The 19,377-nt window shown below is 32.8% G+C and overlaps 1 protein-coding gene across 4 annotated transcripts in view; it reads left to right on the forward strand.

Moving 5' to 3' along the window:
• LOC105838214 (glutamate receptor ionotropic, kainate 2) overlaps positions 1–19,377 on the forward strand; it is a 260,580-nt gene that overhangs the window by 149,950 nt on the left and 91,253 nt on the right. For all 4 annotated transcript variants that reach the window (XM_036283084.1, XM_036283083.1, XM_036283086.1 and 1 more), the window contains exon 4: positions 10,356–10,540. In XM_036283084.1, the coding sequence (XP_036138977.1) occupies positions 10,356–10,540 (185 nt within the window). The remainder of the gene's footprint in view (positions 1–10,355; positions 10,541–19,377) is intronic.

The raw sequence follows: 19,377 nt of genomic DNA on the forward strand, positions 1-19,377 counted from the left end.
TTGTTAACAAACTCCAATCTATACACTTAAGAAATAAACATATTACAAATTACATGCGTGATCAAATGATCAATTGCTTACATTGCAAAGCAAGGGCCCTTACACATCCTCTTCCTCTGCTTACAGAACGAAACGAGATTTATAATTCTATTCTCTCACATGGATTTTCGATTTCTACGTAAAACGAGTTTAATCCTCTTTCCTAACTTACAGGACGAAATAAGATTTATATAATTGTACTATTTCACATGGAGTCTCTCATATGAAACAATTTCTGATTTTAAACTAAAATTTAGTTTAGGTTACATTATATATTTTGGGAAGTTGAGGATGCAAGGAGAAGAGCGAAGTTATATTTATGCTAGGTAAAGTTCAAAATATGGAATAAAACGCAAGTTTATATTGTTAACTTTATTTTATTAATATCGTTTAATTACTCGGGACGATGACTTTGAAACTTACGTCAAGATTAAGCTGATCAGAGCTAGATCCGTTATTATCTATATTTATCATAATTCTTTAGTTTCAACAAAAAAAGAGCTATATATAGTATACTTATCGAAAAGTTTGTTACTATTTTAAATTATTTCCAAGAAATTTGTCTGACAGTACCAAATATAGCTTTGAGACAAACGGTTTTAAAGTTTTAATATAAAAAATTTTTAATATTTGTAAAATGCATTTTTAAAAATTTCAAACACTAAAAATCTTAAGAATATTTTTAAAACTTAAAAACCTTTTTTTATATTTTAAAGGACAATACCTCTTAATCATTATCGATGTCTTTCACTCTGTAAATAAGAATGCACGTACACAATAAGGATGCTGAAGGATCACCGATCTCGTAACGCTGACGTCTTTCATTCTCATTCTTTCTGCAGCTAGTCGCTTTTATCTTTGCATCGGAATCGTGCCGCGACGGAACGTGATAAAGCGCGTTTCGCACGGAGGAAGGGTTCTTTGTCCGACGAGCAATGCATTATTTGTGCGTCTATCGATCTTCGGCCATGAGGAGATCTTCCTTCGCACACCGCTTCGGCTCATTCGACGACTCGGCGATAAACGTAAATCCCTCTTGCCAAAGTCAGCTCAACCCTAGTAAAGGAAAGCCGCGTATTTAATCTTCCATCGGTATTAACATTGTAAACCTGTTTGAAATCTCAAATTAACATTAAATTTTTAGTATAGATTGAACACTTCCCGGCAGTAACATTTTTGTGTTTTTACGATTAGTATGAAAGTTGTGTTGTAGAACATTATACTTAACACAATTATTAATATTTAACTCCAGAACAAAAGCATTAAAATATAAATTAGCTTGTTTTTTCAAGATTTGAACAAACCAATGCGAACCAGCAAATGTATAGGTATTGATCTGCGCGATAATACAGTTACAATGTTATAAATTGCTGAACGTTGTTATTCTTACAAAAATTATGTTTTCTTATATTTTAATTGAAAAGGATACAAGTAATAATTGGAATTTTACTGTATTCGCGCAAAACTATAGATGTCTATAGTATTTATTTCAAATGTAAATTACTTCTACTTTTATTTAAAATGTAAATTAATATTATTCTTTTACATAATCTTTATATGCATATGCAAATATCGCATATAATATAATATCTATAATTTATAATTGATACAATGCGTACATATATATCTAGTATATATATTTACAATTTTATCATTGTAAATAAATGTACTAATAATATATACCTTAATATCGACTGGATCTATTTTCTATCCGAAACATTTGCCACAGATACACGATATCTATTGTAGCATTGAAGAATCTCGCTTGCATGTGACAGGAACGAAACAATCCACTTATTGCAGTAAAATGGGAATCGGAGACATCTCAGTTTCACGAATGAAGTAAAATCACGATCGTGCACGTTGCGGGTTTCAGTTGGAGGACGGACAGTTAGATTCCACGTAAGAAAACATTCGTTTTCTCCAACCCAGGCAGGTTTCACCCGCTCCTCGTGTAGCAGTTAGTTTCCCGAGAACGGCATTAGGAAGATTAAAGGACAATTCGGTCCTCATTGCGAAGGGATTAAAATCACTCTCGAAGCTCTGCAAGTTTCCTTCCGCGTATCTGTACTCTACGCTGGGGTTCCCTTCTTCGTCTATCTTGTAGATTGTGGTGAATGCAGCATTTGCGATCGCGCGCCGCTGACGAACGAATTAACATAATCCTACCGTTCTCTCGCTCGTGGAATCGACGAGTACGAATCAGTACGCGCGTTTCGAGATATGAGCAAAAAGAGGATTAGTTGGTTCATCGATTCGCCTAGTCTAGTTTAATGGCCGTTTTGGATTAATCACTTTTAAATGATCCGTACTATAAGGAATAGGAAAATTTAAAGCAACCAATTAGACTGCCAGCTTCTTGCTGTTAAGAAACGATTTGATTTCGCTCGATTTCCTCAAATAGTTTGGACTGAGTTCGAGATCTCGTGTCAGCTCAAATGGCTCTCAACTCCTAAATAGTTATTTGATAATTAAGTAATGGAAAAGGTGATATTATGGTCTTTGTAAGTATTATAGCCACTTATTTCTGGTATTAGATGAGGAAATCTAGTGATTATTTATAAAATTATTTATTTAGTAGTCCGCAGTTATACAGTGACATGTCAATATAACAACCGACATCTGTTATAAATTTTACTTTTTAGTATTTTTACATTTTACTTTTGAACATTTTCAATCTTTTCAAGATATATTTTAGCCGTTAAATTACACATATGTACTTCTTTATTCTTTTTAAATTTAGACATTATCACACTTGAGTTTTAGGTTTTTATTTCGCTATATACATTTTAAGTTATACAAATTTAAACAAGTAATTGTACAAAGTGTAAATAAGAAATCATAAATATCTTTTCCTCTATTACAAACAATTGCTAAAATCCTTTCTCCAGTTGTAATTTTGCGAGTCCATAATTAATAAAAATATATGAGATAAATTAAAGGTTCTTAAAATTGTTGTCTGAAAATAATTGTTTAAGGGATAAAATTATATCTAAGATTAAAAGTAAAAAATGCGTTGCAAACATATGTCATAAGATCAATATAAATAAAAGGGGTATGATCAAAGTTCTACTTGATAATACCGATATCTTATTCCAATACTGTCTCGAAGTAGAGTAGATCGAGGTCGACCGGTTCCGATATCACGTACGTCTCATGAAAACGTCGCGTGCGAACTGGACTTTCCGTCCTCAACAAGTCGTCGACAAGAATTCAATAGAACTCAATAGAAAATTCAATAGAAGCTATAAATGTCCCAAGTGCCGGAAGTGTCAAGTCATAAAACAAAATATCTTATTAACCGCGCTGATCGATATCCGGGAGTCACGGACTTCTTTCGCGACCGCTTTATCGCCGATCAGTATGCTGCGCGATCCGGTAAATTTATGAAGAGCGGAAGTAGATTTTGGGGAATCGGTCAAGATATTGAGCTTACGTAGCCGCGTTAACGCAGGCTGTTTCACATTTTGCCGGCTCATCCGCAGACTGGATCTTGCGGATTGCGCCGGCTAAGTCGCGCCGAAGTTAACTTCCAATTCGCAAATCAGACTTGTCATCCGAGAAATAAAAATTGAAGGCGGATATGGTCGCAAGTAAGATTGAAAATATAAATCCGCGGATAAAAAGAGAGTAGGGAAAAGGCATGCAATGTAGAGACTCTTACGCTATCGAATGCCTAATCTTGAATAAGGAACGGACGAGAGTGAAAGAGAAAAAGAGTTTTTCCGAACAAAGAGAAAAGAAAATGAAGTTATGGTTGGTGGCCACCAAACGTACTGAAATACTTGAGTGAAACCGACGGGGAAAAGCCCCGAGAGAATAGAAACATATCACTATCCTTAGGACAGGCACTAAGAATTTCGACCGTGCAATGTCGAGAAAAGGGCAAGAAAAATAAGAGCTGCATATATATAAGATACTTTAGAAGCCAAAGATTAATACTAGAAGAGATTGTCTTGTATCTTAATTATTAAAGCCAGAGAATGATAAAAATACATTTAAAAAATCAGGAACCTATACTTCTCTTTATATTCTTTTATTCCATTCATAAAGAATTTTCTTTATTTTTTTAAATAAAAATTGTCTTTTACACGAAACAACTTACAAAATAATTGTAAAACATCTACATAATATTTACTTTACTTTTAATCTTTTATGGAAGATTAAAAAACTCATTTATTATCTTGTACTATGAATTTATTGCTTAAAATTAATAACATTATATTATTATTTATATCAGAGCAAAAAAGTTGAGAATTATTTTGTTCGCGTTTCTATCGCTTTAATAAAAATAAAAAAAACTAAAATTTGAATACACACAGAATATCATTGTTACGATACTGGTTATTTTGAGATGAAAGGTGAAATTACAGTCGATGATGAACAGGCGCGATCAAGATTCGCAGAAGGGCTTGAGAAGGGAGGAAGAGCGAACCGCGGGATTAGATATTACTCGGTGCCGGGGTTGCTCGCCAACTAGCTTTGATATATTACCTAGTGATAATCCTATCTGCGCGCAAAGCCAGGACACAACGATACTACCAGAGCAACTGGATGCCATGTCGACTCCATTGCACTTACAATATGTATCCACCTGTCTGCCGTTGAGAGTACGAATTGTGTCTAAGACGCTTATAGAGCGTAGAAGTAAGCATGATCTGTGCCCACACTAACCAACAGTCTTGGTAAGAGAGAGCCTAGGATAGAAATTCGTGTTGGCGAAGGATGGTCAAACAACTTTGCTTGAAACGATTGTGCAATGCAATGCAATCTCTTAAATCCGCAGATATAACAAAATATATAGTCCTTAAATTTTCAGCAGATAATATGTGATGAGTGATAAAAGGAGTTGTTACTATTTGTTCTCGTTTTATTTTTAAAGAAATGGTCAATTCCGGATTGTTCGCAGCAATGCAAGTCACTAAATGAGTAATATGCAACATTTTACATTTTCATGACTAAAATAGAACATCGAAACATTTCAACTATTTAATTTTTTTAATATTTATATTTTTAATCCAGCAATTGTTTTTCATGTTTTTTTTTTCTAATTAATTGTGGATTGTGACTCGAGAAAAAAAAATAAATTTTTATAAAAAATATTTTTTTCAACAATAATAACTGACATAGGACTAATGAAAACGTCAGAGATAAATATAAAAGCGCCTATATTGGTCTACAGTAAATGACGAATAATTATTGTGTGACTTTACCATTTTCAGCTTATATAGACTGCACGTTCCATTTTTGTATTGAAACGCAGTCACTACATGAAGCCAAAATGCGTAATTTCACAAATTAAATTGACAATCAATTTAATAATATTAATGCTCAGAAACATCTATAAGCATTTCCTCAAAAAATTGTAAATAATTTATTGTAAAAAATATTAGCTAAAATTCAAACCTGGATGTTAAAGATAATGATAAGATCGTCTATAAGTATCAATAGTGGCTTTATCTAAATATTTTTTATTTGCAAATTACATATTATAATTTACATGTACAATTACTGTAAAATTGCAATTTCTAAAAACATTTGAGTAAAAAAATATCCATGATTAAACAGGTAATAGGATTTTAGAAATAATAGCATGTTATAAATAAAAATATATATAAAAAGAAAAGAGTACAACACGTTTTCATTTACATTAATTACATTTTTAATAATTTTATTATATGTATACATAACTATAAATTTAAAAAGCTACATAAATTTAAAACTTGTTTCTGATAAGTTCATTTAAATGCATATTGCGATAGATTTGTATTAATGTAATAAAAAATCCAAATCTTTTAATTAAAAGCATTAAAAATGATATATTTAAAATGTAGAGAACATATCAAAAAGAAAATTTTAAAAATTTTACAATTTTTTAAAATAAATTACAAATAGCTAATGTATTCATCAATATTAAAATATTTTAAAAATTCACAAATTATTACAAATTTAATTTTATTAATACTATTATAATACTGATTAAGTTCTATTATTATAAATTTAGATATTAATGTTTTTAAATTATATATCACAACGTCACTAAATACAAATCTAAAAAATGTAATAAGATTAAGAATGAAATGCTTATACTCAAAAAATTAAAATAATTGACTAAATCTGTATATGTTCAGGAAAAATGGCTTGGAAATTTAATGAAAAGTTTTCATATACTTGGCTAAAAAAAAATTTCACCTTTAATACTTTTACTACAAATAAAAAGGATATAAATTATAGTATGGCTGTTTATCTCTTCGCACATATTTCCATCGAATTGATCGGCACGATTGGCAACATGCAAAATTTTTCCACATTTTATCAAATAACTTGCGTCTCAAAGCGAGCAAAAGACGAGCGCGCGTATTGCTCGTGAGCCACAATGCAGCTCGAATTGATTCCGGGCCCACCTCGGAAAAAGAGATTGTCGAGACCTCCCAGCGCGTTGCGATCAACCAAGAGAAAAAAGAGAAAGAGAAAAAACCGAGTTCTCGATACATACCGATGTGTATAGCCGTTCGCGGTGCGCCCCGGGGCCACCCGACGAAATTGCATCCGGAATTTCAATATAGCGCATATCATATTTCAACCTTAAAACGCCGCCAGCACTGTCCGGGTATTACTTTGAGGCTTCTATGCCCGTAGAAGCCGACTTTGCCCACCGATTATAGAGATTCCAACTGCGGTAAGGTATACGCAGGTGAAATGCGGGGGCAACCAAGGGATGCGCAATCATTCCCTCCCTTTCCTCTCTTTCTCTCTTTTCCTCCCGATCCTTTCGTCGTGATGGGGTCTGTGGAACAGCCTGCAGGGGACATTAGATGGTTTTCCCTCGGAATAAATGATCAAAAGGTAACTTCGGATTAAAGCTGTCGCTCGCCTGGTGACTCGCTCACGCTTATACGCTTCGTTGCGACTGGGATGTTGTGCTTTTACAAAGCGATTTAATCAAATTTTCAGAAAAGTAAGTGATGTCATTAATACATATTTGCTTGTGCCGGAAGGTGCGCGTTCTCTCAATTTTTCATTCTTTCTCAGATTCGGAGACGATTCTGGCTTAGTGAAAGGTTAATAAGAAAATCGAATTATCTCCATGCGCCGCGCTTAAAGTTTGTCTATAGGAAATGGAAATTTATATTCTATTTAGTCACTTTCAAATTGTTTATTATTCAAGCTTTTAGACGTTGCACTGAGAAAACTGTCCGATCAAATTATCCTCTCGCAAAGTAACAAACGGATCGAACAAATACCCGGCTACGTTTTATTAGGAATAAAATTATCGGAATGTTTGAAAAAACTAATTATTTAAATAATTATTATTTTTAATTTAGAATAATTTTAAAAAGTGATAGATATTTATTTTCCGTTCATTTTCGGACATTCTGATGATTTCATTTCCGTTGAATTGTAGTCGGATTTTTATCTGCTCGAAATATCCGTTTGTTACTTTTGGATACGTTAAAATCCGATCATTATTCTCTGGAAATTTTTCTCAGTGTATTAGTCATTTAATATTACTGAGTTTTATTTGTTTCTATTTATTTATAATATTAAATATATTTTGATTAAATATAAATATTATATTTGACTGTTTGTATAATCTACTATCCTCAGAATATTATGACATAGAGAGGAAATGTTTAATATACTAAAAATGAAAGCGAATTTATATAATAACACATTTAAATAATGACAATAATATTGCAAATTTTCTTCAAAAATAAACTCTAGATTTATTAAATTTTTTCAAAAAAGATCAGTTTTCATATCAATACATTATTTTAAAATACGTCTTTTATAAATTACAAAAAATTATCTTCATAACTTTTACCTTTTATGAATATATATATATAAGTAATTATAAAATCTAACATAAAATCTAACAAAAAATACTTTTAGAAATAATTAGTAATATACTAAGTAATTTTTTAATGGTATATATAAAAGAATAAAAAAATTCTCTAAAATAAAATACGTCGTTCAGGGATATATAAAAAATGTAATTATTAATATTATATAAAAAGTGCAATTAACTATGCGGGATTATAAACTCCGATTATACTTTGAAAGTGTGTTTTTCTTTTTTTTATCATGTGTGTCGGAGAAAAGAAAAATTATTTCGCGCGATTCAAATCGAGGAGAGAAAGACGAGAGAAATTAATGTCAGTTCGTTAGGGCGGCTTGTACTCACGTCGCAAATTTTAATTACTAGTGCGAATAAAAGTAAATCGCAGCCACGAGAAAAATGTCTGATTTAACGAGGGAGCACAAGCATATCGTCATCGAAATATTCGCGATGTTCGCCATTGGATGGAATGATCTTTCGAGCAATTTTCACATATCCTGCGATCTCTGGGAACGACGAGAGACCAAATATATTCTTTTTGTTTTTTTATTAATGAAAGATATCATAAATGAGTTCCAAAGCAATCTTCTGCCAAGTGCTCGACGGAGCACCGAGACAATTTTCTTCCGAAGTTTACCCGTTCGCGCTTATCGAGAAAAGAGTTTTCATGAGCAAAAAATTCTCATTATGACTTATCCGCGATCAACTACTCCGAGATACTCCGGATAAACCGAGATAATCGGGAATCTACAACGACGAAATCGACGACAGGATAATCGCGATGTTATAATTGAAGTGGATGCAACTCGGGAACGCGGATCTCCGTCGAAATAGCAAAATGTTGTTTTTCTTTTTGCCGCGTAGAGTACGAATACTAAGAAAAGAAAGCGTATCTGGCATGCATCAACTCAAGAGAAATGAGAAATTTGCAATATTCGGTGTATACAATCGGTACAATAATAGATGTTTGTTGACTCAATATGGTGATTTATCGTCAATGTTATTAAAGAAGAGGGGAGGATATTGTCAAGAATATCGATGCAATATAACCGAAAATGGTCATGCCAAGGGTAACGAAAACATTTATTCGCTAAATGAAATTGGGAGTGAATGGGAGAGATTGACGGGAGTTATGCGTCGAGCCGGCGCAAGATCCTGAACGGACAGCGAGATCCTGGCGAACGTTCCGGTAATACCGAGTCGTTTATCACGACTGGCGAATGGAGAGCTCGTGAGATCGCGAGATCGTCCGACAACCTGCACACGATGTTGCGCCACGCTACTAAGTTCACCCGAGTTGCGGTGATTAATCGATAATGGGTTTTCATATGATACGGACGGTATGTTGTCGATGTGCGAAACGACCTTAATCACATTAGTTGATGGTGACATGATCGATATATTATGATGGGACAGGTCATTCCGTTTCGTTCAGCTTAACATCACAGTACACTGCCCTCGGCGTTCAACGTCATGCTTATCTTACTCGCGTATCTGCGTGTTACGATCGCATCTACATATACATTATCATAATAGAAACGACCTGACTAATTAATCGATCCACGAGCCATCTCCCAATTTCAGTTTGCACAATTTCATATTTATCTTCGGACGTACGAAAATATAAACAGCGTAATGTATTTATAATTATACTTAAAAAACCTGCTTTATGCAGTGAACTCAATAATGGAGGGTGGTATTATGACCGCCCCATTGATATTTTGTACAATAATTTTATTGATAATCAATATTTTGAATTAAAAACTTAACACACATTTTCATTCGCTAATATATGTTGCTTGAATCTAGATTCAAACATATAAAAAATTTCTAATGCAATGCTATATTTATAAAAATGTGACACTATATATAATAAATAGAAAAAAAAAACAGGGATGATAATGTGACTACTCCAAAAAATAGATTTAAAAAATTGATTTTGTTTAAAAAACACACAGTGTTTCATTAAAATTATATATTTCGTGAAAATAAAGAAAAAATATTGCAAAATATATGCAAATTATATCAGTACGTATATACATGATCTTTTCAGTATTAACATATAAACAGTATTAAAAATCTATGTAATGTAAACTATAGAATCGAACTACAATCATCTTATCTAATGACTATTTTGATATGAAAACTTTATAGAAAAAGTCATGTTAGACCGTGTAAAGATGTCAGGACGCTTAGGAAACTCTCTACATTAGCAAAATACCATGCTATTGAACAAATTTACTTTGTACAATTCGAAACGAATAAAATGTTAAACAACAAAAATATATATAAGTGTACATGCATTTATGTGATAATACACCTAAGTTTAAAAAGAATGAAAAATTGTGTGTAATTCAATGCTGTTCCTTGAAAAATAAAAATGCCTTATAATATTTTCTCAATATAAAAAATAAGATTCTTCGCATTTTAACAACTATATTTACTAATCGCATTTATATCTTAACTTTTGTTACAGTGTGCCACCTACTGCGAGGCGGCGTGGCAGCAATTTTTGGACCGCAGAGCGCACACACGGCGTCCCACGTGCAGAGTATTTGCGACACCATGGAAATTCCGCACTTGGAAACGCGCTGGGACTACCGGCTTAGACGGCAGAGCTGCCTCGTCAACCTCTATCCGCATCCCACCACTTTGTCCAAGGTACGTATACACAAACTTTAGCCAGAATAATAGCCTCATTAAAGCGGCACCCATCGCGCAAAATCTGCCTTCATGACCCTCCTTTTCACGGATTTCTTGCCTTTCATAGCCGTTTTACCTCTGCCTTCATTGACGAACAAACATGACCCTTTTAGATCGTGGAATTAATGGTTGTCGTTTTAATCAAGGTAATTCCAACATTTTATGAATCGCGTTTTCGTAGATTGCTCTATAATTATAATGGAATGGCGAAAAGAAAAAAATTAATAAAGAGGTCTAAAAAAAGACCTCATATGTTTAGTAGAGGCAAAAACATATTATTATAGTATTATAAAATTAATTAATATGACTGCAGTTTAGGCGTTTAAAGTTCTTTTTTTATTAGTTAATTAAAAATACAATCAAAGCTTGATAAACTCAAACAATTCTTGCATTTATCTAAAAGATCATATCTTACTTTGCACTGTAAATATGATTAGACCGGCGAAAAAAAACTCAATGAGATTCAGAAAAACATCAAATTTCTAGTAAAGATTAAAAAACTACGTACTGTCATAATATTATAAGAATTGATTAGTATTTCACACGTCTGAAGTTCTCTTTTCTTTGTCAATTAATTAAAAATACAATTGAAATATCATTGAAGTAATGTAGTCAAAAGATTATATCGTTTTTGCATTTTCATCAAGATATCTATAGTACGGAGGATCGCTTTCGCGACCAAGGCGCATTCGCTGCATAGTTGTATCTATATGCATCGGGCGCTGTGCCCACAGTGCGATAGTTCTAAACTTAACGCAAAAGAACTGAAACTTTTTGAATTTCTCTTAATAAGCGCAAAGTTTCATGAAGGAGTGCGGCTGAAAGCTCCGGTCGCGGATTTGTATAGCTGTCGGGCTTTTTAGGTTAACGAGAGTCTCGCTCTTTTTCTCTCTCTCTCTCTCTCTCTCTCTCTCTCTCTCTCTCTTCAGCTTATTTCTTGAATCCTCGCAACTCTTTTTCTTCCTCAATATTTGTTACTCGTGAACACTTGCACCTTACGCTCTTTCTTCTTCTCGTTCCCACGTCCTCTCAATATTTGCCACTAGATTTGTCCTCCATTCCCAAAAGCGTTTTGTTTATTCTCTGTATAGGATGTGGTGGAATCCTGCTCATTGCCTATCACTGAGTTTTCTTTATTTTCGAAGAAACTAGCGAACGAAAAATAAATATCCGCGACTTCGAGACGTTTTACGCTTCAAACAGAAGAGAGCATTTATGAGAAAGTCGATAAATCCGTCGCTGCGGGCGTGCGGAATGAAACATGAAGGCATATGTCCTAAAGCAAAGTGTAAAAGCTAACGAAAATAAAATTTTCTTGTGACGTATACATTAGAAGACAATTGCTCTTTATTTGTATAAAGTGTAAATATAGCGACACATAGTTGAAAAGGATGATTAAGTATGGCATTAAATTTTATTAACTATTTTATTAATTAAAAACCAAGCATTAATTAGCAATTCTTATATCCATAAGAAATCAGACATAACAGATAGGACATCTAAGTGACGGATTTCTCGAAGTCCTTTACGGATTTCGTATGAAATATTGATGACTAGATAATAATTTACGGTCGCGCAGGTTGCCTTTGACATCCTCGATCAAAGGGCTTTCAGCAATGGTGCACAGAGGACACAATTTAAAGGCCGCTGCATACCTAAAGCTATTCGTTCTCCTCTTTTTCTCTCTCTCTCTCTCTTTTTCTGTCTCGTCAGAGTAAAAATTTCAATTAGAATCGATTTATGTATTGCATCACCAATCTTTAAACATTTGTTAACAATCACCAATTAAAAAAAATACTTTTAGTATTTCAAAATAATTTAGATAAATTTGCAGTTACGAAGGCTTTAATTAGTAATGTATAAAAAATATATCTGACATCTTTTATGTGCTGTAATAGACTTCGTAATAAACTACATAAAATATTTGAAAAAATTATAGAAAAAAAATTTAGAAAAGTGTTATCTAAAATACATTTTCCAATATTCTAATTCAATTTAATATATTTGATTAAAATGTTAGAGAAAGAGTTTGTTGCAAAAAAATTTTTCATTATTAGAACTTATGTAAGATTTGTGATAGAGTTTCTTAATTTGCAAAATCCGATGTCCGCACAATGAAATGCGAGAAGTGGGAAGACATAAAGAAGGCGGGGAAGAACGTTTAATAAGCTTTTGCGTTCTGAAAGTGATAAACATCAGGTTTCCTCAGTCTCAGGTTTCCATTGTGAGTCTAGTAAACCGGAGGGAAGTAGCTTACGTCGTCAGTTATTTCACGGTGTTAGAGCAGGGTTGGTTTTCTCTCGCCCGAGTTCTTTTCTCGGCGGAGTCACGCCATTTTCAACGGCGAAAATGCAAAATTCACTAGGAGAGCAGCGGCGTCCTGATTAGAGTACTCGACAGAGGAAAAGGAAAATCGAAAAAAGACAGCGGAGGTGGGTGAACGTTGGCGTCGATTCCGTCAAACGAGCGACAGCCTCATTCAGTCAACCCGACGACGGAAATATTTTACTTTCCGGTGCCATCTTATGCGTAGTTCAAAGGAACGAAGACGATTGCAGGGAGTAGAAAAATGAAGTAAAAAGAAGTACCAGTAAGTCTCTTTGATTTGCATCGGGTGAACTGTGGAAATAACTTTAATACCTTTCGCACCACGATTTTCCGCAAAACGATAACAAATTACTAGCGCAAACGGCGCATTATTCCGGATGGCAAAATGAAAAAAAACAATTCTCATTTATGAAAAGTATCCTGCAAGGAAATACTCTAAGTACTTTTTAACCATTTTATTATAATTTTATTATAATTAAAACCATGATTTATCTGTTATTTAAACTTAAGGAATCAAAATAATATAATTACATAAAATATAAAATAAATACTTATTTAAATTAAACACGATTTTATAAACTGATAAATTATTTTTTTAAACATAAAACAATACTAATCATTATTTTATTTGAATTGACAAAAATAGTTATTATTACCGATTTAATTATTTTTGTAAGAAGAATGGTAAAATACAATATAAATAATATAAGGTAAGCCAGGAAAAAATCTCAATAAGAGAAAAAAAAACATACTTTGATTATAATTTCTTTATAAATCAAAGCTTAACTATTCTGATTGCGCATAAGTGTGTACTGAAAGATTATTGAGAGAAACTATGAGTATTAAAAAAAATTCTGATACTGAAAGATTAACAAAGATTTATATGAGAAAATTAGTCGTGAACAAACACTTTTTATAATATTTGATAACATATAGCTAAACTCTGTGGTTACCTTAAAACTAGGTAACCATTATAGTTTTTAGCCATATTTCACAGTTACATGGCTATAGATTTTGTAACATTATGTGTGTACAAGCTGTAGCAACATCTTTTCCTGATACTTACGCGTAAGATGCCAGTATATTCAAAACAGTATATGCAAAATCTAATTTTTTATAACTTTATTAAAATATTATAAATTATAATATTATGAATTAAAATTGTAGATATTTTTACACTTTACATAATGCTAAACGTTCTGAAATGTTGTTTAAGCTTATAAAAGTATGACAATATAAAATTGCTTTCTAAAAGCAAAGATAAAATTATTTATTTATATTTTATCACTCTTTTTGTGCTTTTGTAATTTGAACTTGATTGTCTATTGTACATAAGAAAAACATGCAAGTTTCTGTTATGTTATGCTATTTAAATGTTTATGATAGCTTTCTTCATAGAATATAACATTTTATAATATACATTGAAAAAGATGCTAGTGTTGCAGGATTTAACTGTTTTTCCCAAAAATCTCGAATATTATATCGAAATTTAAGTTAATTTGTTTGCATAAATAAAAAGAGGTTCTAAAAATATTTTTTCTATCTTAATTCCATAATATGAAAGCTATTCTAGAAGAAAGATTTAAATGTCATTTTGCCTCATCTCAATATCTGAAATATCTTTTCCATTTTTTCGTACTAAATTATTAAAAAAATATTAATGACACAAGATATACGTCAGTACATATATAAAACCACTTCTAAAAGTTTTTGTAGAAAACTAAGTGTGTATATATATAACACGTTAAAGATTATTCTATCATTTTTATATTCGAAATTTCTCCGATTGAGACACTTCAATTATTACAATCAAACACGAAGACGAATCTATTCAATCTCGCTTTGAACTTCGGACAACTCGTATTGTCCATGTCGAAATCGAATTGTCAGGTATTTCAATTTGCATTCCTGCACGAACGTAGAGTACTCCTTCCGGCATGCTATTTTCTTCTATCCTAGCAAAATAATAAAATTCTTAGTAAACCATTGTGAACAAATATTTTAAAAGTTTATGAAATTATTGTTTTTTTAATAACAAAACTTTAATCAAAGATTATTCTATGAATAAACAGAGAGAGAAAACACTGGTTTCTTTTATTTATAATTGTGGCAAATAAGTAAATAAAATTATTTAAATTTTAATATACACATCATATATGTATAAAGTTGAAAATATGTATGTAATATTACATTTATGTTATATACATATACAAACAATTATATGTAACGTTTCTATGAAAAAATAAAATTATTTTTAAATTACTACATAGCTGTGATTGCATTTTTTAAATATTTATTGTAATTGCTTTACATAAAAGTTACAGACATATAAGTACATATATGTTAACTGTCATATATTGTATATTGCATTGCCCGTACATGTTAAACATATATGTTGATCATTACTGTTGGTTATTAAGGATTACATCTTAATTATTATGAAATATACGTAATTGCTTAGTTGTAATTAGTATAAATTTTTTTAACTATTTAAAATGTCACTAATAAGATTACATAGATATAAGTTAAAGTTTTTATAAATTTAACATAATGAATACATATTTAATACAAGTACATATTTAATATTTAATATAACGAATATATAGAATGCATTTAACCGGAATATTTTTAAAATTTCATATATTGAAGGAGAAATATATGTAAATATTGTTTATATACTTTTGAACTTTAAATGAAGGAATGATGTTGGCCATTCCATTCGTAAGATAATCGACATTATGATGATATAGAGGGCGATATGTTGGTGTTAATGAACCGCGAGAGGTGCAATTGCCATTACCACAGCAATGATTTAACGATCTTCCTCGTGGCCAATAATGGACCGGCTTCTATGCTCCGATAGTCATTGGATCCACCAGCCGGTATGGATGAATCGGTTGAATCAGCTGCTATGTTGGAATTCAATTTGTACTGTTTCCTAATCGAGCCTTTGCTCATTACGCTTTACTGCCACTTCGTCCTGTCAATGCTGGCACCGCCATCATTGACTTTAAAACAAAATTTTATAGAGCCTTAAAGAAAACTTAACGTCCACACTTCCATGCTTTAATTTTCCTTTGATCGGCTACTATTAAATTACGTGAATAAATAAATGACAAAATTATTTTAAATTTATTCATTTAATGTAAATGATAAATGAAATTCTCATTATTAAATAATAAAATCAATTTTAATAAAAAGTTTGAAAAAATAAGGTTTGGTTTTCATTCAAAATATTTATTGCAAATTAATTGCAAATTTTCAATGGCCAACATTATAAAATATTATTAGTAGATAATGAGATACATATAACACATATATGTACGAATACGCGCTGTACAAAAACAATTTTGTAATAATATTTAAAAAATTATGGAAACAGAAAATTATCATCTTATCATATGTGATCTTTCATAACACGTAATGCCAAGTATGTTGTAAGCATGCTGTAAACAATATAGAATTGAAAGATAGTAGAAACTACTCTCTTAGATTATATTTTTGGTTATATTAAGTTTTTGACTTTCACGTTCTCATAGCATTTTTTAATGTCATTTAAATAAAATATATAACAATATGACAATTTAATTTATACAAAAACAATCGTTATCTCATTCAAGCCATTTCTGATCTAAACAATCGGTAAGTACCCACTCGAGTCTACTCGTACAGCATTCAATGGCTCTCCTCTCGTAACAACGTATATCTATCGCTTCTCTCTCGTTCTATCACCTTTTGGGCACTACAGACAAGTCAAGAATTCGTCTGTGATACACTTCGAGCGAACATTTATTTCTAGGGTTGGGTTACTGATCAATGTCATTCAGCGAAACCACGTACAGCCAATGCGATTGAAAGCCGATTGCACTCTTTTTCCTCTCTTCCGATTAGCTATTTACTTCCGTTTCCTCTTTCGCAGCGTTTCTTTGCGCTCGTTTGGCAATCGCTCGTAACGCCGACCGCATCTCCTTTCACTTCCGCTGCCTTCTCTCCACTATGGTGGAAAATGCGTCGGGTGGTAAATAGATTGCATTCTCGTGTATTCGTCTCTGACACGGTGATGAGCGTACCGTTCGTCGAGACTGATACGTGATAACAACCGAGTCCGCGAGTTCCAACTAATCAACTCAATCGCAGTGTACACGAATTGCTCTTAACTTTTTGTGGAATCTAGAATTCTTGAGATTTGTTGTGCGACGATCAATGTGTCGTAAATATAAAAAAAAAGATTGACTTTTTAATTAAAAATTGAAAAATTAACTTCTTTAACACACGCGAAAGATGTATAATTAATAACCATTTCTTTTAATTGTTACAGAGTTTAATATTTATGTATTTCTTAAAATTTTAATTCAATTTTGTGTGAAGAATTTTCTACGAAAACTAAACAAGTCTATTTTTTTCAAAATCTAGGCTATGACATGAATACCTTAATCAGATGGCATCACATCATGAATGATTTTGTTTTGGCAAAAATTAAATAGGAAACGGAAAATATAAATGTAATATAGCGTTACTTGAAAGAAAAAACAATGTACGCATTTATTAATCAATAGGAAAACTTTTATTCGCGCAATTTTGATTTGATTTCTTTTACGGCCTAATGGACCAACTTGATAAGCGTTGGACAATATGAACAAATACTAAATATATGTCAGACAAATTTTCGATCAAATGGACATAATTAGATGTTCAATTATGTTTTATTCAACAGGATCTAAATTATCGCAGTTGATGCAAATTAGAATAAGCTATTATTTTGGAATAAAGATCTAGTAACTTGTAAACTTTTCGAAATTACTTACACGGATTCTTTACGGAATTATCTTGACAGGATCAATCTTCAATGAAACTCATCCGCAGTATATTGCGAGTATTATTTCTGGAGAGCGCGCGCGCGAAACGATGCACTTTATTGAAGGGATGACCGAGGGGACGGGGGAAGGCGATCATCAAGAAATGTAGACGCAATATCGTACACGGTAGAGTGCGGACGTGGAATATGGTACCATCGAATAAAGCGGTTGTATTACGTCGGAAGTGAATAACTCCGTTGCGTCTAGCACGTCAGACGTAATCTCGTTTCGTGTTCGAGAAGAGAACGAACGTAATCGAGAGGGAGGAAGAGGAAGGCAAGCGCGTTTGGGGATTATCTGTTGTTCGCGGCGGACTAAGCCGCTTGTTGCCGCGAGTTTCATCGTTCGTAATCGACGTCTCACCTTCGCAGTTTGCTACCATTACGCTATCCTGGAGGTAATTTTAATGTCGACGGTGACATTCGAAATACACGTCGAGCGAACCGAACTGAGACGGCACACTTTGAATGCTACGCGCATCCGAGAATGCATTATTTACGAATGCATTAAGCGGAATTATATTAGAAGCGGAATTAAGAGCCCCGATTTCACGCTCACCTCTCTCTCTCTCTCTCTCTCTCGTCCTCTGCTCGCGAGAGCGATCTCTGTGGCGGAGAGATCGCTCTTCTCTTCTACTCTCTCTCGAGCGTCTCTCGATCGAGCGGAGGAGTCGATCCTTCTCCGATCTCTCCTCTCGTCGACTGAGCGAGAGCCACTCTTACGGATCCTCTCTCTTCGTCTCGAGAGTCATCTCCTCTCGCTCTTCTCTCTCTCTCTCTCTCTCTCTCTCTCTCTCTCTCTCTCTCTCTCTCTCTCTCTCTCTCTCTCTCTCTCTCTCTTTCTTTTAATGCATTTCGAAAACTTCGCTGTTGAGTGGGAAATGACGCGCGAAGAAAAGAATGGATCTTGCCTCGCAAAAAAATGCAAAGTGCATTCATCGTGAATAGGATTCGAAGTAGTCGCATAAGAAAATACTTTTCAAATACCATTGTCTTAGATGGAAGTTCACGTCTATGTCGTCAGCTAGACGAGGTATTAATTGACGTTTGACTTATATTGTGTAAGTTTTCTATTTCACTCAATTATTTATTTCATTTCTGCAATTATTGTACAATCAATATGCCACTTATATCAACTAACATGTATTAAATACTGAATTTATACACACAGATAAAAATTGGTTTTGTCCTGAAGTGAAATTTAACCCATCGGAAATTATATAAAATATAATTAATTAACTAAGGGTGCTTTCCATTTAGTAACACAAGTCGACACAAGTATCGTTCTATCTTTGTTACTCATTGAACATAAAAAGGATAGAACTATGCTTGTATCGATTTGTGTTACTAAATGGAAAGCACCCTTCCTGATCGCATCGTCAGTCGAAACTGCTACCACAAGCGCCCTTGATATTAATTATTCTAACGAGGCTTATTATAGCACAAGTAGTTTTATTTGTTGTTATTATGCACGATAAGCTGTGAAATTTGAGCCAACGGAATTTTAGCGGAGCAACACGACGTGGTGAGCAAAAAGCCCGATCGCCCTAGATTTTGTGTGCGTACATTGTAAGCAAAATTTAATAAAAATTCGTTTGAAGCATCACCAAGT

The sequence above is a fragment of the Monomorium pharaonis genome, chromosome 2 (assembly GCF_013373865.1).
Source record: "Monomorium pharaonis isolate MP-MQ-018 chromosome 2, ASM1337386v2, whole genome shotgun sequence".
NCBI lineage: Eukaryota > Metazoa > Arthropoda > Insecta > Hymenoptera > Formicidae > Monomorium > Monomorium pharaonis.